Source organism: Ptiloglossa arizonensis, chromosome 1 (genome assembly GCF_051014685.1).
Source record: "Ptiloglossa arizonensis isolate GNS036 chromosome 1, iyPtiAriz1_principal, whole genome shotgun sequence".
Classification (NCBI taxonomy): domain Eukaryota; kingdom Metazoa; phylum Arthropoda; class Insecta; order Hymenoptera; family Colletidae; genus Ptiloglossa; species Ptiloglossa arizonensis.
Window position 1 is genome coordinate 33,736,183 of NC_135048.1, and position 25,034 is coordinate 33,761,216.

At 36.1% G+C, this 25,034-nt stretch overlaps 8 protein-coding genes across 19 annotated transcripts in view; 3 read left to right on the plus strand and 5 right to left on the minus strand.

Moving 5' to 3' along the window:
* Positions 1-86: 86 nt before the first annotated feature.
* LOC143151999 (uncharacterized) lies at positions 87-8,583 on the minus strand. 11 transcript variants are annotated; one of them, XM_076321662.1, is made up of 9 exons: positions 7,234-7,503; positions 7,098-7,158; positions 4,667-7,017; positions 3,791-4,604; positions 2,663-2,947; positions 1,626-2,594; positions 978-1,385; positions 761-904; positions 87-693 (listed from the first exon to the last, which is right to left on the minus strand). In XM_076321662.1, exons 5-9 carry the CDS (start codon positions 2,903-2,905, stop codon positions 472-474), a joined length of 1,986 nt encoding a protein of 661 aa, XP_076177777.1. In that variant the 5' UTR covers positions 2,906-2,947; positions 3,791-4,604; positions 4,667-7,017; positions 7,098-7,158; positions 7,234-7,503; the 3' UTR covers positions 87-471. The 11 variants fall into 11 exon arrangements, 10 of the variants coding, with proteins under 10 accessions (XP_076177777.1, XP_076177768.1, XP_076177733.1 ...); XM_076321653.1 differs by having other exon boundaries at positions 4,667-7,158; XM_076321618.1 differs by having other exon boundaries at positions 7,098-7,503.
* Positions 3,769-6,871, plus strand: LOC143147632 (potassium/sodium hyperpolarization-activated cyclic nucleotide-gated channel 4). Its single transcript, XM_076313038.1, has 9 exons — positions 3,769-3,819; positions 3,903-4,141; positions 4,634-4,849; positions 5,298-5,460; positions 5,530-5,663; positions 5,737-5,924; positions 6,003-6,208; positions 6,291-6,500; positions 6,566-6,871. The coding sequence occupies exons 1-9, from the start codon at positions 3,769-3,771 to the stop codon at positions 6,869-6,871; spliced, it is 1,713 nt and encodes a 570-aa protein (XP_076169153.1).
* A 38-nt stretch (positions 8,584-8,621) lies between the features above and the next one.
* LOC143147637 (uncharacterized) lies at positions 8,622-9,911 on the minus strand. Its single transcript, XM_076313050.1, has 4 exons — positions 9,853-9,911; positions 9,439-9,597; positions 8,934-9,068; positions 8,622-8,802 (listed from the first exon to the last, which is right to left on the minus strand). Exons 1-4 carry the CDS (start codon positions 9,909-9,911, stop codon positions 8,622-8,624), a joined length of 534 nt encoding a protein of 177 aa, XP_076169165.1.
* Positions 9,912-9,934: 23 nt separating this feature from the next.
* Positions 9,935-12,096, plus strand: LOC143152086 (ninjurin-A). The gene has a single exon (XM_076321781.1). The coding sequence runs from the start codon at positions 10,887-10,889 to the stop codon at positions 11,559-11,561; it is 675 nt and encodes a 224-aa protein (XP_076177896.1). The 5' UTR covers positions 9,935-10,886; the 3' UTR covers positions 11,562-12,096.
* On the minus strand, positions 11,657-13,294 carry LOC143152073 (tubulin epsilon and delta complex protein 1). Its single transcript, XM_076321755.1, has 5 exons — positions 13,020-13,294; positions 12,842-12,926; positions 12,530-12,741; positions 12,116-12,457; positions 11,657-12,034 (listed from the first exon to the last, which is right to left on the minus strand). The coding sequence occupies exons 1-5, from the start codon at positions 13,137-13,139 to the stop codon at positions 11,696-11,698; spliced, it is 1,098 nt and encodes a 365-aa protein (XP_076177870.1). The 5' UTR covers positions 13,140-13,294; the 3' UTR covers positions 11,657-11,695.
* Positions 13,295-13,964: 670 nt separating this feature from the next.
* On the plus strand, positions 13,965-19,702 carry LOC143152082 (uncharacterized). The gene is made up of 6 exons (XM_076321767.1): positions 13,965-15,148; positions 17,248-17,482; positions 17,755-17,936; positions 18,016-18,075; positions 18,186-18,289; positions 18,380-19,702. Exons 1-6 carry the CDS (start codon positions 15,086-15,088, stop codon positions 18,630-18,632), a joined length of 897 nt encoding a protein of 298 aa, XP_076177882.1. The 5' UTR covers positions 13,965-15,085; the 3' UTR covers positions 18,633-19,702.
* Positions 19,688-22,347, minus strand: Spec2 (CDC42 small effector protein Spec2). 2 transcript variants are annotated; one of them, XM_076321791.1, is made up of 3 exons: positions 21,829-21,937; positions 21,254-21,545; positions 19,688-21,168 (listed from the first exon to the last, which is right to left on the minus strand). In XM_076321791.1, the coding sequence occupies exons 2-3, from the start codon at positions 21,506-21,508 to the stop codon at positions 21,160-21,162; spliced, it is 264 nt and encodes an 87-aa protein (XP_076177906.1). In that variant the 5' UTR covers positions 21,509-21,545; positions 21,829-21,937; the 3' UTR covers positions 19,688-21,159. The 2 variants fall into 2 exon arrangements, with proteins under 2 accessions (XP_076177906.1, XP_076177917.1); XM_076321802.1 differs by lacking the exon at positions 19,688-21,168 and adding an exon at positions 22,073-22,347 and having other exon boundaries at positions 21,385-21,545; positions 21,829-21,942.
* Positions 22,348-22,677: 330 nt separating this feature from the next.
* Positions 22,678-25,034, minus strand: part of LOC143145069 (cell growth regulator with RING finger domain protein 1) — a 36,931-nt gene continuing 34,574 nt past the window's right edge. Inside the window, exon 6 of the mRNA XM_076308091.1 lies at positions 22,678-24,978. Within this exon, the coding sequence (XP_076164206.1) occupies positions 24,526-24,978 (453 nt within the window). The 3' untranslated portion in view covers positions 22,678-24,525. The remainder of the gene's footprint in view (positions 24,979-25,034) is intronic.

Genomic DNA, 25,034 nt, shown 5'->3' on the forward strand with positions numbered 1-25,034 from the left:
AAATATTTGACATAATACATATTTAAATTCTCTCATCTTTATATATAATTATAAATATTTTTAAGTGCACAAACTGCTTATTTGAATACTTCTAGTTACAATTTCCTTGTGTATAATATTACACATATACAATTAATCTTCATGCAAAAAATTTATGAAAAAACTTTCTTTGTGCTTTATCCAGTAATTTGTAAATGTCTAAATTGGACATAATTACAAAATGTTGAACCAAATTGTTAGTTCGTCTTAATGAATATCAAACATACAAATATCACTATTTAATTGCTTATGAATATTTAAGCTAAGTTCATTTTCTGTAGAAATAGATATTTGTAAATTGTTAGCATATGTTTGCTATTTTGTTAATTCCGTTTAATTTTACAAATATAACATTTATATCCGTTTTTAAATAATACTTTAATTTTCCCTTGCCCTATCTTTAAAGTGCGAAAGGAAAAATTGACGTCGCCTCTATGATAAAGAAGGTAATGATGGTAAAGGCGGAGCAGGTGGAGGTATTTCATTTTCTGGAAAGTTTTCATCTGTGTGTTTAATCCAGTGAATATTCAAATGTTTTAAATTCTTAATACTAGTCACTGTCATACCCCAACAATAACGGGTATCCAGGTATTGAAGATTTTTACAATACAATCTGATAGACTCAAGAGACTGGTCTGTGAGTTGTGAACATGTCTATAAGAAAAAAAAAAAACAGAAAAAATATTTACAAATAATTATTAGTTTTTATCTTAGGAATTACCTGTATAAGAAGCCGTTTTAATCTATGTAGCCTCTGGGCCAGATATGATATTCCAATATCTGATATATTACGACACAGACTAAGATTTAAAACTTCGATTGCTGGATTGTTTCTAGATAAATAGTCCAATCCTACATGTGTTACCTTTAGCAATGTAAAATAGTGTGATTCAGAGATGTACCGTTTTAGTATATAATTTGAATAAGTTTATATTTACCTGTTCACATTGGCTTAAATTTAAGATTTTTAATTCTGGAAAAGTGAATGCGTGTTTTAAACTAACATCAGTAATTCTATAGCAGCCAGAGAGGTCAAGTTCACGGAGACACTTAAGCCTAATTAACGAAAATCCACAAAACGTTTTCAAGTCTAAAGGCCTAGACATATTTTCACATAGGTTCGTGACTTCCAGTTTTTGATCGGCATCATGCACTATTTCTTCCTCGGCTTTCGAACGTAGGGCAATTCTTAGTCTAGTTTCTGTGAATTCTGGCTCATATACATCTTGGGTGTTTTCAACATTTTCGTGGTTACCAGCACCCATACCCGTTAAACCAGCGTCACTGACATAATTGCATTGAGTTATGTTTAATACTTGCAAACGTACAAGTTTCTCGAGTATCATCTATAAAAGATAAACTTACTTTTATATGCACGATCTCAAGTTATTTCTGATACAGGAATATATACGATTTACAGAGATTTTCTTAACTTTTACTAATTTCTGAAAGTTCACTAAAAACAATCAACATGGAATCTATCAAAGGATCACTTCTTTTCTTATTCAAACAGTATTCTTTGTACATTACATAAAATATGTATAATATTAAGGTACAATATAATATTCGTAAAATTATTTACGCACCTGTATTGTTTTATCCGTAACACCTTTAAAACAATAACCAAGTTCAAGTAGTTTTAAATTAGGGAAACATCTAGATATGCATTCAATTGATTCTTCATGAAGATGTAATGCATTTGCAAATAACATCTGCAAGTTCTTATTTTGTAAAAAATTTTCTGAATCAATATTTTCTTCTATAGTACTGGCATCTATACCACAATTCGAACAAAGTCCATGAGTAATACATTTTCTGGTGAGTTGTTCAACATCCGAGATGTCAAGTTCTTTTAAATTCCTGAGTAATCGAATATGCTGTATACCAATATCAGTAACTGAACAACATTTTCTTATCCTAAGCGTTTCTAACTTTGTTAAATTCTTACAAATACAAAGTAAACTGTCATCCGTAACACGCGCGCAAAAACTAATATCAAGAACTTTCAAAAAAGTCTGATGTGCAAGGCTTTTGATTCCTTCAATAGTTAATTGATAACATCCTTGCAATATTAAAGATTCAAGTTTCAAGTCTTGCAGCGTTGTTAAAGTGGCCAAAGTAGTTCCATCGATCGAGGTAAAGCTAAAATTCAAATGTTTCAACTTGTATGGTTGTTGCTTGAAGTAATGTAATATGTTCAGAAAAGTCAAGACTGAATTTGAAGCATTTGGTAATGTTGTCCTATTTTGAGGATAAAATTTTTTGTATACACCATAATGGAAAGATATATGACAACCCATAAGACATATGGATTTTAAATTTGGACAAATAGCAACTAGTTTGTTGAAAAGATCATCATTCAAAAACCGATTATCGCTAAGATTAAGTTCTCGTAGATTTTGAAACTTTTCCGAGAGCTCCTTTATGTCGTTTTCATCCGACAGAAGCTTCTCAGATATTAGACACTGTTTATAAGCAGTGAGAGATAATACTTCTAGAGAATGGCAGCACTTTAGAATATTTACAAGTGTCTTTGCGTTTAAATCACAGAATGACTGAAAATTAATATATAAAAATTTGTAAAAAGGCTATCTCTTTTGAGTACAAAAATAATATACTGTACCAATTCAAGACTCTTCATACATGGCCCATACCGATCCCACACTGGCATGTTTCTTTTTAATTCCATATCAATAAAAACAAAATGATAGAAGGGTCGGGTAGAATGCTGTAATATATCCATTACTTGGTTCAATTGATTGAACCTATTTACACACAATCGACCAAGAACCAGTGCCTCTTGATCGACAAATTTCATAGCAAGCGATGCTTCTCTCCACGTTTGACAAACTAATCTTGCTGACATCCTATCGGATGTAGACAGGTACGACAGTATATGTATAATGATCTGAAAACAAAATATATTTGACTTTTAAATATAAAATTAGAAATGACAAAAGTTGTAATCATTCGAATTGTTTGTAATACTCTTTAGAAATAAATGTTTTGTTTTTAACTTAAAATACCACATTTTATTTTATATATATTCTGATTTGTACAAGGAAAAATGACAGGGTAACACGAGTGGGTAAACATGAAATATCGAAAAAGAATTCATTTACATCTATAGGTAACTGAAGACTTTCTACGTCTGTCATGTTGCTTATACGATCCTTATTATCGAACGTTTTCGCCATAACACAAATATAATAAAACAGTGCCACGAAATGGTAATCTTGACAATTACAACAATCCGGAAGTACGGATTTTAATCCGTAGTTCTCGGAGAACGTTAGTACGACGTTCAGACCATCGCGCTCAGCTGTGCTACAGCTGTTTTTACGGAAATCACGTGCTTCATGCGCATATCAAATTACGCTTCAAATGTCACTTGTCCAAATAGTCAAATAAATTATCTTAAGCATTAGAAAATTGAGCCGAATACATTTCATTTGAAATTTATCTTTCCTTTCATAATCGCTTACCACAAATGCATTATTCTTGTGGTCAATTATCGAATTAATCTCTATCGAAAGTAAAGAAATTGTATTCATTGATAAAAGATTATCAATAGTTTGTTAAATGTAAACTTTAACAAGGGACACATATTACTTTAATAGTACTTTATTCTAATTACGTTCATTATTTTATGATAAAGAAAATTAATGACTATTATTGCACAAATAAAAAGAGCTCATTTTACGTAACTGCTACCAAATGATTGGAGGTATGGAGTTAATGGCTTACGTACCTTATTTCTCGGAGGCGCCAAATATCGAAGTAAGTGAAATATTAAGATGAAACGTCAATTCTTTAAAATTACATATTATGACGGGAAATTGTTCGGTTTTCGTATCACATAGCGTGTACCCATTATTCAACATATTTGCGAGCAGCCAAAAGAACAGGACGAGTTGGACAATTTTATAAAGGGGAATTCAATTCGATCAAAAATCCGACGGTGGTTCTTACGTCAATGTATTTTATTCCGGAAACATCCATTGACACGTTGGTGGCTGAAAAGCACATCTATAGTAAATTATGAGATCTCGAGACACCTCGCATTGTATCCCTACATGATACATCCTTTTAGTTCCTTCAGGTTGATCATAATTTTCCATCTTTTTTCGATATTTTTCCTACCTTTTAAAAAATTTTTCGCCGAGTTTCATTTTTACGATCATTCGAGATCTCCAAGAATGTATATTTTACAAATTAAATTAAGTACATATTATAGGGAGTTGGAAAGATATCACCTGAATTAAGGGGCAATTCTTTTTTAGACTCAGGCCTTCGAAGGTCGACTAAAACGTCCGATCCAATACAATTCGCAATTTCTGTCAGGTGATATCTTTCCATCTCCCCGTAACACGTACGAGTATATCTGTAATATATCGGATGTCTGGACAAAACAACTATTAAATTACGTAAGGTGATAGCGATGAAAAATTAACGAAGAACGATTCAATTGCAAGTTCGAGGAGGTCTCGTGACCCGAAAAATCACTTGGTGCAAATTTTACGATAAATTAAAGAGAATATAATTTGTTCGGTGTTCCGTTTTCCCTGCAACAATCGTGTTTTGATTTCCATAGGATCGTTTGGGAATCATTAATGACGATATTCACCTTCGTGGGCCTTCTGGTAATTCCAGTTTCCATCACGTTTTACTTCGAGAATTACGACAACTGGTACATGATCAACGACACAATGAACATCGTATTTCTGTGCGACATAGTGATATGGTTCTTCACAGGCTACTATGACTACCGGACGAAAGTCATAGTTCTTAATCCCAGAATAGTAGCACTGTATGTTAATGGCTCGATGTTCCCATATTTGGGATGCGAAAAAATGAAATTAATTCGGTATCGTTCGTTCAGAGAACTTGAATATTGGAACAATGCGTGCAATTCTTTATTTTTATGTATCGTTTGATCTCCATTCAGGGTCACGTTTGAATTAACCCTTAATCTATTCGGTGGGAAAAACGAATTAGCTCATCATACATTACCTCTACGTTCTCGAACGTTTTTTTTTTTTTTGTTTTCGTATTTATGCATCTAAAGATTCCTGTCTTCGAGCGCGAAATACTATTTGTATTGGCATAAATTATGTTCCGGCTACACGTGTATAATCGTCTACGATCAAGAGATAAATTTGTCTAGACAATCATGAGTCCGGTTTACAAATTAGTTACCTAAGTCCTGGCTTATATGGTAAACCATCATTCCTAATCACGCTCTTACGACCGTACAGAAAGTACTTGAAGAACTACTTCGTGATCGACTTCGTATCGGTGATCCCTATAGGCTTCGTCAATCTCATTATACCGAACTCGACGTGGTATTGTACCACTCTCAACATGATGAAGATTTTACGGATTCGCAATATCATCGTTTACTCTCGGAGACTTCAAAACGTCAGTTTACCATAACGATACACCTTAACGAGAGATCGGAACACCGTAAGTGACTTCGCGCGATTTCAGGTGTACCGTATGAGCTTTCAACTGTACAAGATCGTCGAAACATTCGCTATTACAATAGTGTGCGTGCATTGGGCCGGTTGTCTGGAATATTATGTCCCGATGTCTGTGGCTTACCTAGGTACCTTAAGTAACGAGTTGGTATCTGTGTCCGCTTAGCAACGAAGCCTACAATTACAAATTTATTCAGTAGTTCGCATTTATATTCAGCTCCTGGATCAGATCGGGTTACTTTCGAAACAAGACAACTAGAACAAAGAGGTACCTGGTGTGCCTGAACCGTGCGACGACCGCGTTGGTTAGTTCCGTGCATTACTTAGACATGAAAACGCCGGAGGACATAATATTGAACCTGATACTGACGATCGTCGGTTTCTTCGGTTTCTTGTATTTATTATGTAAACAAAATTCAAGCTACGAACAGTACCTCCGTGTTCTCGGTATCAACGTTACGAAGCTTCTTCTTCGTTTCGTAGCCCAATTCACGTACTTGTTGACCACGTTCGATATAACGATCAAGTATCATCTGAAGATCATACAACAGTTAAAAGAGTACATGCGTTACAAAGAGTTGCCACGTTGGTTGCAGCGTCGTTTATTGACGTTTTATCATTACCGAAATAAAAAGGGCTTCGAGCGAAACAAGAAGATTATAGCCGAAGTGTCGCCCTGTTTGCGCGAGGTTCGATCGTTTGCGTCTAATCGGTTTTCTATGTTCTCGCAATTAAAATCGAATAAAGCACATGGTAGGCCTCGTTTTCCAGAAACTCATTCTACATAATTATCGGGCGCTGATCAACAGCGTGGAATTGTTCAAACATCTACCGGAAACGGTGGTGGCGCAGTTAGTCGGCACGCTGCGCTCCGAAATCTTTACGATCGGCGATAAGGTGATTGAAGCTGGTACGCGCGGTGATTCCCTCTACTTTATCGTTTCCGGAACTTTGGCGGTCTACAATTCAACAGGAACGGAAGTAAACGTTCTACGAGCGATTCTATTCGTTGTAACGCTTTTTGACAAGATTCTTTGTATTTCAAGGTTTGTCACTTGGAGGATGGAACTTACTTCGGTGAGATAGCGCTGGTGATGGAAAACGAGTACATAATAGCGTCCGTGATCGCGGTGCAAATCAGCGAGATCTACATTTTGGATCGGAACGATTTCCGACGATACGTACACCGGTATCCGTATTTGTTGAATCGTCTTCGGAACGTGGCCCTCGAGCATTTGAATAAGAGTCTCAACCTCGAGGAAGCGCAGCATGTAAACGAAGCGATTGCTTCTCGGTATATTAATATAAGCAGCGTACAGGGTGGAGCGAAGTCTGTTCGTCGAGCTGAGTAGAAATTAATTTATCCTCGTCTTTGAGAACATTGAACGTGAAACGGTATTGTTTACCAATAATTATAGAGAAGAGTTCACTTGTTTTCGCTTCTCCGTCTCCTTACGTATGTGTACCTATTCACTTTAGAATTACATTTCAATCGGAGCTAAAAAATACGCAACTTATATATTTGGTCTTGCTTATTTCTGTATGTCCGGTAATATCTGCCTACAAATTGTTACCTACTTATTTCGTAGTCGCTATTTCATAATCGTCCAAGACCCGTTCGAAGGTAAGCAACTACTTCCTGCAGCGTTAAAATAATGATAAGTAATTTTAAATAGAGACAAAAGATCTTCGTCGTACAAGCCAATATCCCTACCATGTGGTTGGGTTAACGATAAGTCACGGTTTCGTTTCGAATCCATTCGTAGCAAGATCTAGAGCATAGGAAGCTTCCTCTACGTTGTTTCATAATCGGTAAAAACTTACGTTTGAACAAATACACGTATGTATGTGTCCATCAACTGGTTAAAATAATTTTTCATAAAAGCGATCTCGAGTAGCAAATATTTCCGCCGCGGTTTTAATTGACCGGAACGGCCTTGAACGATTAAAATCTTTTGCCTCTGACACGGTGGACAAGATTAGACGGAATAGACAGTTTATAATACATCTATCAACGATACGAGTTCCGTCGTCTATACGGATTTCTGTACGATTGTTGATAAACCGACATGAGCCTCCAGTGTTCCGGATAATTGGTACCCTTGCATCCATTCACGACGTTCAAAGGAGAAGCCGAGTTGTCGATGCAGAATGATCTTCTAACGAAAGGTGTCTTCGGCCTCGTTACAACCGTTCTCGAACCATTTTTTCGATGATCGACCTTTTCAAGACCCAACGCCAATCCAACCGCTGATTTGATCAATCTAGGATCATCTTCAAAAGTCTCTGGTTCGCAAGCCGTGCACTTTCTAAAGGACGTTCTCTTGGGTTGTTTCTCGACTCGGTTCGAGATGTTTACACCGTTCAAACCTTTACAGAGACATTCGCAGCAACCTTTCTTACGATCCTCGTCTACAATGGTCTTGTTCTCGGAACGTTTCAATTTTCCTCGCTCCTCGCATCGACCTTGAGAACCTTCCTCGTTCCTCGAGCTCCCAGAACGAACAGACGTTTCGGACTTCGAGGCAGGCTGAACCAACGTGAAGATAGCCGGCGCGAGACCACCCTCGGAACCATCAATATGGACTGGTCTCGGTGGTTCGTAAACAGGATCTATGGGAGTCTCCCAACAGATCGCCAAATCCATCTTCGTTTTTGGTTCCTTGTAACCTAGCGCCGGTCCGTGTTTCGATGTCTTGGATTCTTTCCTGTAGCAATCGCAGCAACGTTTCCCTGATAAAATCCGACAGGATTTTTCCGATACAGGGAGCTCGAAGACGGAATCTTCGACCCTGTCGGGAAGAGGCTGGTGTTCCAAATTTTCCGCGTGGAGTTTCCTCGCCAAGGCAAATTGATCGTGATGAGAGGGACGACTCACTGGCAACGGTTCCGAAACATCTTTCTCAATGTCTCGTCTCACCGGACATTCTGGTACGTGTTTCATTAGAGACGGTACTCTCAAGTTCCCGGAAACGTATTTTGGCTGGCAGCATTCGTGCGACTCGTTGCTTCCCGGCGGAACGAGTATTCCTGGACAGTGAGAGCAACACTTCTGTGCTTTCATGACCAGTCTTTACATTATTTACGGTACGATCGACTACTTCAGCGGTATCGGTTGAAATTTTGTAACTTTCCAGCGTGTCGAACAGGTCTCACCTCGAACGAGAGGTAACAGAGCTTCGACAGAGGGTTTTGCACGTTTTCCAACACGCCGAAGAACTTGACTAGACGGCCGTCGTCAGTTTCCGTGCTTCGTTCGAACGCGACTGCAGGAATGCTGCTTCTAGAATCAAAGTTTACTGGGTATGGTTGTTTACTTGACGACGAGCTAGCTCGATATCGTGATTCCACGTAGTTATACGGAGATAGACTTGTCCCGGATAATTTTAGAATTCATAAAGTACGAGTACCCACCGGACAGGAGTCCCAGTATACAGGGTGAACCGTATAGTTCGCTTACATTCGTTGCCTCTGATGCATCGATACAAATTTTCAGGAGACTTTGGTTCGAGGGTCTGCGGATTGATTAACATTAACGCCACCGTGGTGCTGAAAAGTGCACGTGTACGGCATTATAATACATTCAAATTCGTCGTAACGAACGAGCAGTAAATAATTAATCGTAACAAAAAAATAATCATTAGGTTTGATTATGATTGCGTATCTATGTATAAAACGTATACAAGCGTAACGTGTTTATAAATGCTTGTAAGCGAACAGAATATCTATAGCGATACATATTTATATACGCACGTAGATATATGCGTTCATACTGATTCATAATACATTCGTTTGCATACTAATCCTCGCGTTAGACTTTCATTCGCGACAGTTCAGGATCAGGAAACTTCCTCGTGCAGTTTACGATTCCCCGTATCATTGTATGCACAATACAGTAACAATTGGTTGCGTGCGGTACCGGAATCGGTTATCACAGGCATAGCGCGTCTCGCATTGGGAATCACCCGATGACGTTGGGAAAATACGACAGAACTCTACTCGGGATAACTGATTTGGATCGAGGCGGTCCGCTTCTGAGAACATTAAAAATGGTATTTCCCGTTCAAACGTTTTGCATCTAAAACGAACGAAAATATTCGATCTGTTGAAACTAGATTTTATAGCCACCGGAAGTCTCGGATGGAACATTTGTTAAACAATAGAGTCAGATACGCCACAAGATACAGGTTTCCGTAAGAGATTAACATAATTTAAATAAAACGAAACGATCTTGTCAACTTATTCTCTTAATTTTTAAGTAAATTGTATTCTTGCGTATTGCCGATTCTGTGAACGATAAACGGTATTTATAGTAGCATATCGCGGATCTTACAAGGTTTTGTTGGAGCAATGCCATTCCCCCTCTACTGCATCGCACAGGAGCCTTGACATAAAGCATTAAAAAAGAGAGTCTTCGAACCTGCCTTCAGGAACACGTGGCAGTAGCACGCAACGCGCGGAGTCTCAGTGGTTTCCCTTATTTCGATGAATTTACATTGTACTCAAAGAAAGGACAATTGAACAAATGTTGCGCGAAACAGTAAACTGATCATGTCGATCGTATCCGTATATACGTCGAACTTGACCCGTTTGAATACAAGTCACTTTCAGAGATATGAAAATTAAACGAAACTTTAATTTTATGGCGATTATCGGCTTCTTTGTTTAAACAATATGTATCCGAGCATTGTTTCCAGTATCTGTTTTAAAGTCTTTAAACGAAAGTGTTAAAATGTAGTGAAGTTCGTAAGGAAAGTGGAGCGCAACTGAAACGATATTAATTAAGAAAAAAACGGCCCTGACCAAAGTGGTAAATCCAGTGTCTGGGGGAATCATGACGTTGTAACGATGGCATCACGAACATAATAATGAATCAGCTCGTTCCGATTTGCTGAATGGGGCTAGCCTTCTATCAATCTGTTACCAACAAACAGATCGGTTTCAGCTGAGAGCGACAGTAATCGTGCGCGAGTACAGAAGCGTTTTACTGCCTCTTGTCCTTTAAGACAAAGAGGCGCGCATACGCGCGCAACGTGCAACGCGTACCGCGTTAACACGAATTACCGATTTTCATTCTTGTAATCGTAATTTTACATTCGGTAAGCGAATTCTTCGTTTCTTCGTGCACGAATCGTATGGAAAACAAAAGGTGCGATCGATGAACTAGCTAAATCTTGGAGTTGTTCGATCTTATGTAAGAAATCTGTACGCTGGTGTTAGAGCTTCGAAACCGCGAGTTTCCTGTGCACGAAGGATGTTTATCACAAACCGTTGGACTGCAATTCATTCTATCTGAAAAATATTGAAGGTGCTTCGACAGTGAACGATCAAACGTGAAAAATTGTGATCAACAGTGAATTAATAAACATGTCTCGACTAAAAGACAACAATAATGAAATCATTTTCATGGATGACGTTGAGAACAAAGTGCCGGAACCCTTGACTTCCAAAGAATTGGAGATGAGGATTAGATCGCGTTCTGGTTCCATGTTGGAGACGGACAATACGAATAATCCGCGGCCAACTTCTGGACCAGAGATCGACGACCTTGAACCAGAGGGAAAGCCAGCGATCGGTTTCGATCATCGAGGAATAGATGACAGCTTTCTGCCAGATGCTCCACGGACACCGGATATCCCGATGTTTCCCGACAGCAGAACTCCATTTTTTCCGGTGCAACCTCTTCAACCTATACCTGACGTGAACATCTACCAGCATAAAAAGACGCTCGCCCAGGGAATGATGGACCTGGCTCTTTTATCTGCCAACGCGAATCAACTGCGTTATGTGTTACAGACTGACGGAGGACATCCGTATTTTTATCCCTCGCTGATTATGATAGGTGCCAGTTTATTTTTGCAAATTGCTGTAGGAATAGGTCTGATCTGGAATAGCAGGTATAACGTTAAAGACAGCGCTCAAATGTGTAAGGCTGAACGGGCGAATAATTGTACAGTGATTGGTATATTTTTGGTGACCATTCTTAATGTTTTTATCTCGTCGTTTGGAGTAGTTGATCAAGTGACGACCATTCCTACATGACCCAAAGGGTACTAGTGAAATTGTAGCAATAAGAGTCGATTAAAAAGTACTTTGTAATATAAGTTTAACATGTTCGTTCAATTGTAAGAATAGTATGAACCTGATTCATGATATTTTTTATTTTTTTACGTAAATTAAAGTTGAATACAGGAAGGGATTAATTGTAGAATTTTTTTCAACTCGTTGGAAAGTTTTTCCTTTTTCTCTGACAAATCTTTCATTTCTTTGTTCAGTTCTGTAGAAATTTCCATTAACCAACTATCCATTTCTATATCGTCCTTTTTAGACCTCAACAAACGCGATACACATCCAAGTTCGCGACCTTGACAAGCAGATTCATCTTTACTGGACAGAGTTTCAAGTTTTTCTTGTACAATGTGACGCAACAGAGAAATAAACTTTATAATTTCGTTCCAATTTATATCGATTGTAGTAGAATTTAAAAATTTATTGTGTTCTTCGACTACTGTTACCTGAAATTTTTATTATACATCATTTAATCGTACATTGAAGTAAATAATGCACAAAAGCAAAATGAAGTTTCAATTGTTTACCATCCATTCAAAAAATATATAATCCTTTTTCAACCATTTCATATGTAGATCTAACAAAGTACCAATAGTGGATAATTCCTTCAAGTATTTTTGATCTTCGTCGGATAGTGCATTTTTATTTACAGTTGCAATACGTTTTATCAATGCTAATTCTGATACGCTCAGATGTGGAAGACCACTGACATTAAGGCTCGCAGCATGAACCTTGCTCACTAAATTAGCTCTCTCAGAAATTAGTTCAGATATCTCTTTTATATTATAATTTACTTTACCGTTTAAGTGTAAAATATTGTTTATTTGTGCAGTTAACATTTCTGGTATATTATATTCTATTTCTTTTTCCTAAAAAAGTATGTAGCTTCAAAGTACATCGTTAAATGCATATATTAATTTAATTTTTAATGTAAAAGTTACTTCGGATTTACACAAATTCGAACATTCTCTTCCAAGTACGCTATTGGACAGATTTATTCGAATTATAATACTCAGAACGTCTTGTGTTCCAAGAAGCCATGCTAATGCTAATAATAATTGTCTGTTGTTCTTACTATCCTTGCAGAAAGCATAAAACTCTACTGCCGGATACTGTAAATATGCAAAATAGAGTTTTGTAGCCAATATTATATCTAAAAAAAGACTAATCTTTAAACATAGTAGAAAATTTCAAAAAGTGTCGTACAATGTCTTATAAACAAAACAACTTTAACAGGAAATAACACAATTTACCACATTGTTGGAAATCAATATTGATCTCTTTTTCTCTGGCAGCGTGATAGCTTAAAACATGCAACGCTTTCCAAAATGTCTCGGTCTAACGCAGAAAATAAATTATCGATTTTTCATTAGTTGTTTACATGCGAAACATTATACACAGAGGTTATGTGGTACTATACATGACACTTACAACATTTTCGGCCGTGCCATTGAATTTCGCTAGTCTAAAATATTCAGGTTTCATCACGACATTGATCGACAAATTCAAATGCTGACATAGTAAGGACAAAACGCTCTTTATGTCAGACATTATCGCTACTTAAATCAAACTGACATTTCACGTACGCAGTTTTTAACTTTGCATGTGTTTGGCGCGCTTTTCCCGTGTACTTAGCTGTTTCAAGGTCAAACTTTTTCTTGAACAATTTTAACAAAGAATTACCATTCTTATCAGTGCACATGAAATGATTTTTCCAATAATTTCCATACGGTTTCTTATACTTTTCCCGACGATATTGTTCGTTATTCCAGTTTAGTAATAAATAAAAGTTCTACGAATCAAAATACTCTTTAATCGTTGTTTGTATTTTTCGATACAGTAAAATAATAAATAAATATTTCGTGCTTTATTATTCTATAATATCGAATTTATTTAGGTCAAAGATAAATGTTTCTTAATTTCATCAGTTTCGACTGACCCTCTTTTTAATCGAGATTTAATTAAAGTTTTATAACATTATTAACAGGTATGAAGTACGCGCAAAGGAAATATTTGGGATAATCTTGTCCGTACAAATCATTCGAATAAGGTAGGGTAGTACCTTTTTTACCTGAGTGAGTATAGTTCAATATAATTACTACCATATAATTACGATTACACGCTCTAACCAGGAAATCGACAGGTAGTCGTATTGGTCACCGTCGACCTAAAGTTCCTACCACTTATTGACAAGCGACAGTTATCCTTTGTTTTCAGAAAACTCCAAGTACCAGTCGGTTCCATAATTCGAACAATACCATTTTGGAAAACAATAAAAGGTACTGCGTGCAGCTGGCAAGAAATCCCGAGGAAGGAATGCGGATTTAATTGGTTACAGTGCAAGTGACATATCTCTCTCGCACTCATTTTCAGATATAACGTATTATTGGCCAAAGCGGTCACACAACTAATTGAGTCGAGTAACAAAGAAAGTAAACGAGACGTGTTAAAATCAAGCGAGATAGCATAAAGCGAACTCTGTGCCGTTTCGTGGGACATGGGAGTCGCGCATTTAACTTATTATGAATGCAAACACGCTATTGCTCGTTAAACCGACTGACGTCGCACTTTTTCAAAAAGGGATTGCTTCTTAAAACTGCGTCCCCTTTAACGACAGATTTCTTCAAATTGTTTAAAATGTATTAGTGAAACGTATCTAATATTATAACTATGCCATGTTAATAGATGATTGAAATCGTCTTAATATTAACGTATTTAATATCATAATTATGCCATGTTTGTAGATGATTGAAGTCGTCTTAATATTATTTAAAACGCTGCATTAAAAAAAAAAAATGAATATATCGTCACATTTAAAAAGAAACATCAATGAGCTTTTAAAAAAAATGATTGAGTTTATGCGAGTCGCTCGAATTATTATGACAGAGTACTTGATATGATAAAATAATATTCACTCTGAGTTATTCGAGCAGCTCTGTTAACTAATAATTGACCGTAAAAAAATTGTCCCCTCGTTACTACTTGTGGTTCGGTCGGATCGTGTCCCTCTACCATACAAATCGGTAACGCACAGGTAGAACCTTCCCCTTCGTCCCGATTCGTGGGGCCGAAAGTATCCGATTACGAGCTGTTAGTGTGACGGGAACCCCACCTGGTACGCAAAGAACAGGTCAATCGCGTGCGATCGGTTGAACGTGCAGGATCGCCGAGCGATCTCTAGACGATTGAATCTCTTCTTAACTGTTTACTTTTACATAGTTCGACACTGTTACGTGATGAAACTCTGATAACGATCGTCACCGCAGTCTCATTTCTCGACGGATGGAAAACGCTGAGAACGCATTCAGAGTTGTCGTTAAACTCGCGCGAAACGTGTGCTTCTACGAAGTGTAACGCGACGACCGGTTGTAAACAGAGACGAAACAGTGGTGCTGCTTCTCGAGAAATAAAGTGAACTCGTTTGGTTTCGTGTATCAAGTATTATCCGATTGCGTTAGCGGAAAGGTACATAGTGACATATTCGGTAGTGCGAGAAAATGGAACGAAGATACAGTGGACCAATTATGACGCTCGTCGAGCTTTGGCTTCTAATCGCATTGGTAAGAAAACCAGGTTTTCCGTAGTGATGTTGATTCTAAAGAAACGACGAGAATTCCGTGTAACTCGATGAATTATCAATCGACGTTAATACGATCTGTCGTTATTTTTAGTTATTTCCTTACTTTCGTTTACCTCTTTGGTATTATCTCCTCGGTGCATCTGTTTTTTCTGCAAACAGTAGGATTCTCGTTTTCCTTGGTTTTGACATTTCATATGTATATATGCATATACGTATATATGTATATATGTATATATGTATATATGCATATATGTATGTACGTATGTGTGGTACCTTGTCGATGCAATGATCGCCGTATTTCTTGTTTACGAAACTGCTGCATTGTGGTCACGCATCGATTGTCTCGCGTGTTCACTATGAATTCTGGTTAATAGAGATACATCTGGAATAGGACACTCGAGAGTCCGATTTTAAGTTTTGAACTTTGCGTGGAGTTAATAAGTTATAAATACTTGGAATCGTAATATTAGGAACAAGCTCAGAATGTAATCGTCATATGCCACCAGAATTGTAATTCTCTTCAACGGAGCTACATATGTACACACATAGTAAAACAGAGTCTGCAATTAGCAACCGGCCGGTCATGTTTACGTAACCCGAGATTTATTATCGTTGAGTAACTGTATCTCAGCTGTCAGGGTGAACTTCTGTGACAAATAGTTAATTTTAGGCGTCTTATCACAGGGTCAGCGAACTTCGGTAAAAGAAGGGTTGCGATACGTTTCGGATCCAAATTTTATTTAATTGAGGGAACAACAATTTTTGACTCGATTAGTCTCGAAACGTTTACGATACTACGGTAAAAGATACCGAGTTTACTCTATAACGAATTAAAAATATTGATTGATATCTACTATATATTTATAGATACTAACGATTAGTCTCCGAATAGTATTCGTGCTTGCTTCTCATAAATATTAGATTCATGTGTCATTTTAGGTTGACGTTCACAATTCACAGAATTCTGAAATATGTTAGCACGAATAATAAAAGTATGAATAGAAATCTTCCGTATGCGATTTCCTGCCAAGAGTTTTAAAAAACTGGTTTCAATGGAAAAAATTGTGTTGTCAATGCTGTAAAAATAGTACGATGAATTTACTGAAAATCCAGCGATACTTTCAAGTCCGAAATTGCGCGTGTTTGAACTTTCGTCGCTTTGTTGTCGTCGAAAATTCTGCCGTAACGTTTATTATTAGACTGTATCTTTCAGTTTCCCTTTTTTCGAGCATATTGTCGTCGTATTTACTCTACCAAAGGCGTGATATTTACGCATTATTTTACTGTCAAGAATTTGCAACGAATTTGCAATTTTTAATGTTACTTTCTACATCGTCGAATGTTACAGATCCCAGGTTCCCGAATCTTTTTTTCGTATCAATACTTTTATTAAATTAGATTCGATTTTTCGATCCTTATAAAAAGGAAACGAGAATAAATTGCAAATGAGATAATGGATTCTATCAATTGCTTCCTTAGAAATCTCTATCGACTAAGTTGAGAAACACTGTTCTAGAGAATATCTTCACGATTCTAATTTTCATTATTTGCCAGATACTCGATAAACGCTTAAACGCGTTTATCTTGATTTGAAATCTTGAATAATATATTCAGTAAGGAGAGACAAAGCGAAAAAGAGGAAGATCTCTCAATCCTTCAAAATTAATAATATAGGTGCTGAACACGTTTTGCAGGAACTATTAATATTCATTTTTTCTCTTAGTAAAGGAAAATAAAGATATAGAAACTAGCAGCAACATGATATATATATATATATAATCGCGATCGAGATACCAGATTCTCATAGCGATAGTCGAGTTCCCTTTAAAAAAAATTATTTTATTCTTTTTAATAGATCGCTAGTACTTCCATGCAGAATTGTACTTGGTCCGAATAGAGAATTGAGCAATTATATGATAACGTGAACAATAACGCGCATACATTGAAATTGCAATAAAGATACTGAAGATTTCGCTACGCTTCCCTCCTTACATCGATGCTTGGAATACATTATCTAATTTAGTTACTTGTTAAAATTTAAAAATTAAATTATAATTAGCGTAACTGCATTTCTTTCAGACAATGCAGAACGTTTATACGTATCCACAACGGATAAATATTCTGGAGAAGTCGAAGATAACTATGGATACTGATCGATCGTTTCTACAAACTTCAAACAGTTTCAAAAAATCATTTGAAGATGACGAACCGCTCGCTTCCGAGGAATGGTTTGGCAACAATGATGAACCAAATAGGAGAATCCAGAGAGATTCTTCGGGCATATCTTCGAAAACCCAAAAAAGGAGCGCTATAGGTCAGTAAAAAGAAGATACAATTGCTTTGATTAAGAATTGTAAATGATAACTATATGCTCTACCATTTGCTCAGAGCCAAAATTAATTAGATTTGTCGAGTTATTGTTTTGAGCTTTATAAGCGACAGTCATTTTCATAAATATAGTGAGCTTAAATAGTTCAATTAGGAAAGTATTTATTATAGTAGTAGTAGTCTTCTAAATTAAAGATATCTATGTTTAATCTCAGGTTCAGCAGTTTACTCAACTTATTCTTTACCTGTTGCCCTTAGCATATCCATCGCTGCAGGATATGCAGTCAGATGGTAAGATTGTATTTCCTGGAGAAATAAGTCAAGTACCGGTTTGCAAGGAATCTACGTACTGTGAGAAGCTAGACTCTTATCCTGAAGAGTTAGTGACTAATGCGATCCGCCAGAACGAAACTCTCAAGTATTTGGCAGGAGTAGATGTAGTTAGTATTATTTTATATATTGACAAGCTTTAAGGTAGTTCTCTTTATTTTACTGTAATGGTGTTTTGCACTGTCCTAGGTATCCAACATAGCACAAAGAATTGATGTGATGGATGACATGCCTCTCTGCGTATCCACAGTATGTATACATATTCTTATAACACCTTTTCTACTTCCCCCCAAAAGAATAAATTTAGTAGTATAAATAATTCAAAATTAATACATACAAAAAATTATATACTCTTCAAGGAGCAAGTTATATTCCCTCAATCAGCGGAGAATAAAGACAATCAATGGAAATACATTGCGAATCAAGAAAACTTCAAGCAGGGTATACGGATTGAAAAATGCAGGTTGGTGTTATTGAAAAATCTTAAGAAGAATAGATAATTTACTACAGTCTAGAAGATGTAAATGATATGAAACTTTTGCATTGCTTGCAGCAAAGAGAACGCTAGTTGCAAAGTGATCAGTAGTCCTGCAGAGGGTTACAAAACAAGTTGCAAACAAAAATATGTGTACAGACAACTTGCAGCAGTATTGTCAGATGGTTCAATTGTTCCAGACACTTTCAAGTTTCCATCAAGTTGCTGTTGCCATGTATCGTTTGTTCCAAATCCATACACAAGAATGGGTGTTATTGGAGACCAACAAAAAAGTGAAACTGTATCTACTAAGACACGTAGAAGGAAATGAATATTTCAAACAGTGTTATAAAGAAAAACAAGAAGTACATTTTTTAGAGAGCTTTTCATTGATATCTCTTTGACTCTCTGAGAGATTTTGGACAAATATGTATTTAGAGTACATTCATTGTTAAAGAGGACTCGCCGTTGAAGGCAAGAAGTATTCCATAGATTGGGGTTAAACATTGCAAATTCTTATAGCGAACAAACAAAATGTCTCTAAAAGAATGTATGCATAAATGTTTGAGTGCAAGATAATTTGTAAATATCGAGACTGCGTTCCCTTACAAGTTACCCAAGCTCATTTGTAAATACCGTGATATTTTTTCTTTTTATTCATAACTCAAATATTAGACAATTGTGTAGTGGTTTTGCATTTAAGTTTTTAGCATAACAATATATATACATATATACAAGAAGATATATATGTATGTATGTATGTGTGTATGTAAATATAACATACGTAAAATAGTTCATTGGTTTAGCTGGTGAGGAAAAGAAGCTTGCGAATAATAAGACTCGCAGGCGTTTCTTCAGGAATTCATGATCTATGGATATTTAAAATATAATACATTATCGGTGTATGTATATCATGTGTTTAATGGTAAAGTAGAATACAATTAGATGTGTTTACGTACATAATTTTTGACTACGCGGAGAACACTTTTTTTTAAAGTAAATATTTGTTTACTAGTTACACATTTTTTGAGGCTTGTGATGAAATATTTTTAAAAGGAGGCTTTTGAAAGAATATTTTATATAAGAGGGACGAAGCGAGTCTCTGAAGTGAATATGAATCTATATAATGTGATATTATGTGATATTATAATCATTGAGACCAATATTGCAATTATTATTTTAGGAATAAGAAAATTTAATAAACAAATGCAGTATGAAGGATTTTAAGGATAATATACTAGTTATTGGTGAGATTCAATAGTAGTTAATAGTCTGTTTTTAATAGATAAATATAAAAATGACTATATGTGTATATTTGTCAGTTACAAAACATCTAGAATTTAAGGAAGATAACGAAATTATTAATGTAATAAATAACAGTTTTATCTATGAAAGTCATTTGTTGCTTTATTGTTCAAACATATAATTAAATATATTGAAAGAAGTTGAAAACCAAAATATATTTTATCTTATTCCTATAATGCCTGGAGTAACCATGCAAAGAGTTCTAATTTGCACATACACAAATTTAATCTTACGTATTAAATACAATACTTATATCTATGTACTATCTTTTGTTTTAGTGCATTATTTTTGTTACGGTTATTCAAACACTTATACATTATGATTTTGCAACTTTACATTTTTGTGTGTAAATTCCAAAAATGTATATAAATATTTACCATGTGCATAGGAGACAATTAGAAATTGATGTGTAAATATATTTTAGAAAAGCTAGATTTAAGTAATACATTTTTACAAGTTTATCTAATACATTATTAGATTTATAGTGGTCCAGGATTCTATAAAAATTAGATTCTAGGAAATCCTTAAGGATTCCTTCTCTCTGTTCTTTTAACATTTGACACCGATTCATAGTTATAGCTTTGAGAGATCACAATTTGTAAGATTAAAGTACAATAAACAATGGCTAGTATAATTCACGAGGTGTGATAGAATGATTATAGACTAGGCGAGTACGTACAAATAATTTTTTTTTCAATTTTTGACACATCTACGTTCCAAAAATTACCTAATGTAGGTTTATACACCCCATTCAGGGGTGAATACAGAAGTAGGAAAAATGGGCCGTGCTTTGTGAACTTGGACGTTCACAGTATATACGCTAAAATATTTATCCCTTAGTCAGCACAGGTGAACCATGCAAAGTACACTCTTTCTTCTTTTTTACTTTTTACAAAAGCACTACTACGTAACGCGAAGTACTTACATTCCCACTTGGAAGAATAAGAATGGTATTTAATGCACTACTACGTAACGCGGAGTACTTACATTCCCATTTGGAAGAATAAGAATGGTATTTAATGCCTATCCATGATAAATCTACGATTGCAAAAGTCATACCCATATCGAAAAACGTGTAAATATAATTAACGCATAGTATAACAGCTAATATGTTAGTTCATTACTGTGTATGTCAATAAACATCGATTTCTTAAAATGGAGGAAGAATTGTAAAGTAATAAAAAAAAAATGCACCTCAAATTGTTGTGTATAATGTGGCAGTTTGTGTTTCTGTTGAGTATCCAGTCTTTACTGTAGAAATAAAAATATAAATACTAGAAAAATCAAATGCACCTTGTAATTAAAATGCAAATTTCGTTTTTAACACCATCTCTGCATAGACCAAAGCAATTTCCATTATGATGGATTAACATGTTCTTATGAATAAAAGTGTTTCAAAAACGAGTACTTGTTGGGAGTACATTCATATGTACAACGAGCTGCATGTATGTTCATCTTAATGCAAGGAACATAGACATTAGAAACTCAGTCATTTTCTTAGTCCTGTTACAAGATTGTTCACAGGCCAGTCTAAAAACTCCTTACAACTATTTTCAACATGCCTGAAATGAAAATAATCGATGCTTTGTCGAATACCTTTATGCTCTTTCCCAATATTCTTTGTAATAAAAATAAAAATTGTTATACCTTGACACTGTATGTGGTATCGTAGCCTCCTTTCATTTGCATCTGTGCTTGAATGTTTGATAATTGTGCACTACTCATATCAATATCACCACTACTAACGTGCCCAGTATGCCTGAAATTTGTAGGCACACCTATCATACTACGATCTATCCTTAACCTTTGATGCGATCTTTGCCTTCCATTACGTGTTCTTGGCCCTTGCTGTGTCAAACAACACGTAAAACATTGTACCCAAAGCTCACCGCTGCCAGCCATTATTTATTTATTTGTTTAATTATCTGAACTTTATAATCTGAAACATAACATTGCATAACAATGATTATTTATGTTCTGTTATCAATAAATATCTTACAAAAGTAAATGTAATTTATTACATATTATCAATAAGTAATCACTGTATGAAATTTTTATCATTACACATTTCTTAAAGCACAGCTTCAAACATTTTAGTTGCAATTACTACATTAAGTGATTAAAGAATATTTAAAAACAATTTTTATAGATCAAATTTATATTGTCTTATCACCATGCGAATGAGTCAGACGTGAAAGCCGATACATAGTTCGTACACTTACCAGGTCGTCAAGTGATCGTACTGTCGTTCGGTCTAACCTTCGTGATGGCTTGAAACTCGAAAGCAGAGAAAAGCAAAACAAACATTCCCTTTTGATCGATGAGTGTGCATGTGCCTGAAAAAGCAGCCAAATCATTCGTATATGTATCTTTTTATTTGCGCTTAACAACAACATAGATTAAACTTTAACGGGAATGAAAACAATTGATTTCGTGGAAGAACAAAGAGAGTTAGATAATACGCACCGGTTCGCAAGATGTAGACTTTCGTATTAATTTCCACAAGGTATGTATGTAGATCTGCGTCCTTCTTTCTTTTCCTAATCCACTCATCGAATCATCGCAAGATGATTGTACGTCGCAAAATATTTAACGGCATGTTTCGCAAAACCGAATGAGAGTCACCTTATCGGTTTCAAATTTCTGAGAACTTTTAGCTGACGTTTGTAAAAAATTCGAATTTATGAAATATAAAGCCGAATGTCAACGTGATCAACGGTCATCAGTCGAGTGAAATATACCGTATATCGCGAGAACCCGAGCGAACCCGAACGAAGACGAGGTTGAACGAAAATGACCGATCTATAGAAACCCAGATCTGAGCACACAAAGAATATGTTGCGCTAGACATTAAAACTATTTATAATTTGAAATATAAGAGTAATATTTACGTAGTTTAGACAAAATTGAGTAGGTTGTGTAGCTCGTGGTTTAGAATATAAGGAACATGCTACTCTAAATCTAGGTTTGACCGATAAAGTTATTAATTACTGTTCCTTTTTTTTAGTTACCATTTTTGTATACTTTTTTCTACAGACATGTCATTTCATCCATGTACGAACGACACAAAGTGACAGCATGAATACACTTTATTAAATAAATTATATACAGATTCTCACATACAGACATTATCGTATCATCGAAATGCCATACTTACTAAATAAAATATAAATTAGGATGTTAAGATCTTCGACTACAATAACATTGACTTCAGAGGCCTTTACTCTTGAATTAGCACATATAATTCCATATACTCCCATACTTTTACATATTGGGGTTTGTAACTGTACGATACGCTCGTTTAATTAATTTTTGATCACAAATAGAGATTTTTAAAATATAAGTCTGTTTTCATCGTTAGATATTATTCCAAATTAATACGATAAGATTGAAATAAGAAAATTAAGGATTATTTGAACCTTTTCATCGGTTGTATTTTAAAAATAACTCTTAACGAAACTTTACGCAAACAGTCTTCCGAACAATCACAAAAAATTGTTCATCATAACATGGATAAAATTCCAATGATTTTATCACAAACCCCTAGCAAGAGAGTATTGTCATTTTGTTCTATGCAAGTGCTCAGAAGATATAAAAAAAAAGGCTGATAACATGAATGTGTTGAATGTGAAATCTGTAAACGATTTCATGTTCCTTTTCGCACCGCTCCAATTCCTTCCGTTGTGATGTCCCGAATTCAGGACACTTTCGTGTGTCTGGTTACATAATAGATGTTATTACAATTATCACAGTCTGTGTATTTACAGTTTAAACGTTAACGCAACATCCTTCTTAAATTAATTTAGCAACGTTCTTATTTTTTTTTTGTAGCACTTTTCATAAGAAAAACTTTACGAAAAGTTGCTCCATCGCTGCATATGGACGGCAGAGCATTCGCAAGAAAAAGAAAACTTTCTTTCCTTTAGATTATTAATCCGTACGGACAGAAAAAAAAGAGAGGGGGGGGGACGTGGAAGAGAATACTTTAAAGGCATGCATATCGGAACTAATATATCTATATCTACCGAATAAACTTGCGTATCATAAGAAATAATATCAATAACTTAATCGTTAGTTACAATCTTAGATTCGGACACGTCTTACTTTTATCTTGTATTTACATCTTAAGTATTTATACAACGTTACGTAGTAAAAATCTGAAATCTCGTGTCCCTTTGACTCCTTTCTTCTTTATTAAACATTTCCCATTCTCTCGTCCATTTACAAGGACGTTTTCGCGAATTTTTTACTTTTTTTCATTCTCCAGTCACGAACGGCGAAGACCATTTTAATTGTCCAGTGACTTCCGTGTCTCATTTTCGAAGTCGAGTATAATTATAGAAACAGGAACACGAAAAAAAAAAGAGAGAAAAAAAAGAAAAGAAGTTACAACGACAACGTAACGTATGTCTCATAGCCGAGCTTACGGACTCCTCAACCATGAAGAATGAAACTCGAAAGAAATATTTTCGAACGATCGTTCCTCGAATATCATCGACGATAAAAATTTTACATCAAACAATAATCGTTTCAACGAAACTTTCATTTCAATTGCATTTCACTTCGTCCGTTTAGTCGTGTATAAACTTTCAACTCAAGGACAATTCGATATCCTCTGTATCGTGCAGGTTCGGTAGCGTTCGATGCTTCCTCCGAGACTCTGTTTCTCTTGTTCTCGGGTCGTACAAACAGTTTCGTTTCTTTGCCCGTAGAAATGAATGCTCTGTCCTTTCCGCGAGCTGGTCATCGGGCTCTGATCGGTTCAGCGGTAGTTAAAGGCTGCTCTTTCGTACCAAAAGACACTCTTCGAGAATCAATTGGTGCGCCGTGTGGGGAAAAAAGAACCATTAACGTTCTACTCCGCCTCGTGTACCGTTGTACATCCGAAACGAAAGAACGCCGAGAACAAACATCTCCTTCTATCGCGCGAATCCAAGGAAATCGGTGAGCCGGTCGTTCCAATCGTGTAGCCAGTGGGTCGGACCGTGACTCGATTGCCTCTGTTTGCAGGGATTCACCTCCGTCTCGAGGGGCATGTACTCTTCACCCCTGATGCAGAAGTAGCTCTTTATCGGGCTTCTGCACATGGGACACCGGTCGAGCTTCCCGAAACAAGAGGCGCAGATGCACGTGTGCCTGCACGGCAACAGAGCACGCGACAGGGGGAAATATTGGCAAACGACGCATAACTGCTCCCCCGCTGTGTTCCATAGGGAACCCTCGGGATCACCGGTGCCGGAAGCTACCAGTGCACCTCTCGTTGAACTACCGTTGTTGTTGCATGGCTCTGCGAGCGCCAGAGCCGAGCCCAAACCCGAGGACATGTCACCCTCGTCGTAGTTCGTCGAGTTGCCGGTCGCCAGGTACAGTTGCTGCAACAGAATCGTAGATACGAATTAGATACACGATTGGATGATTTTCAACTGTG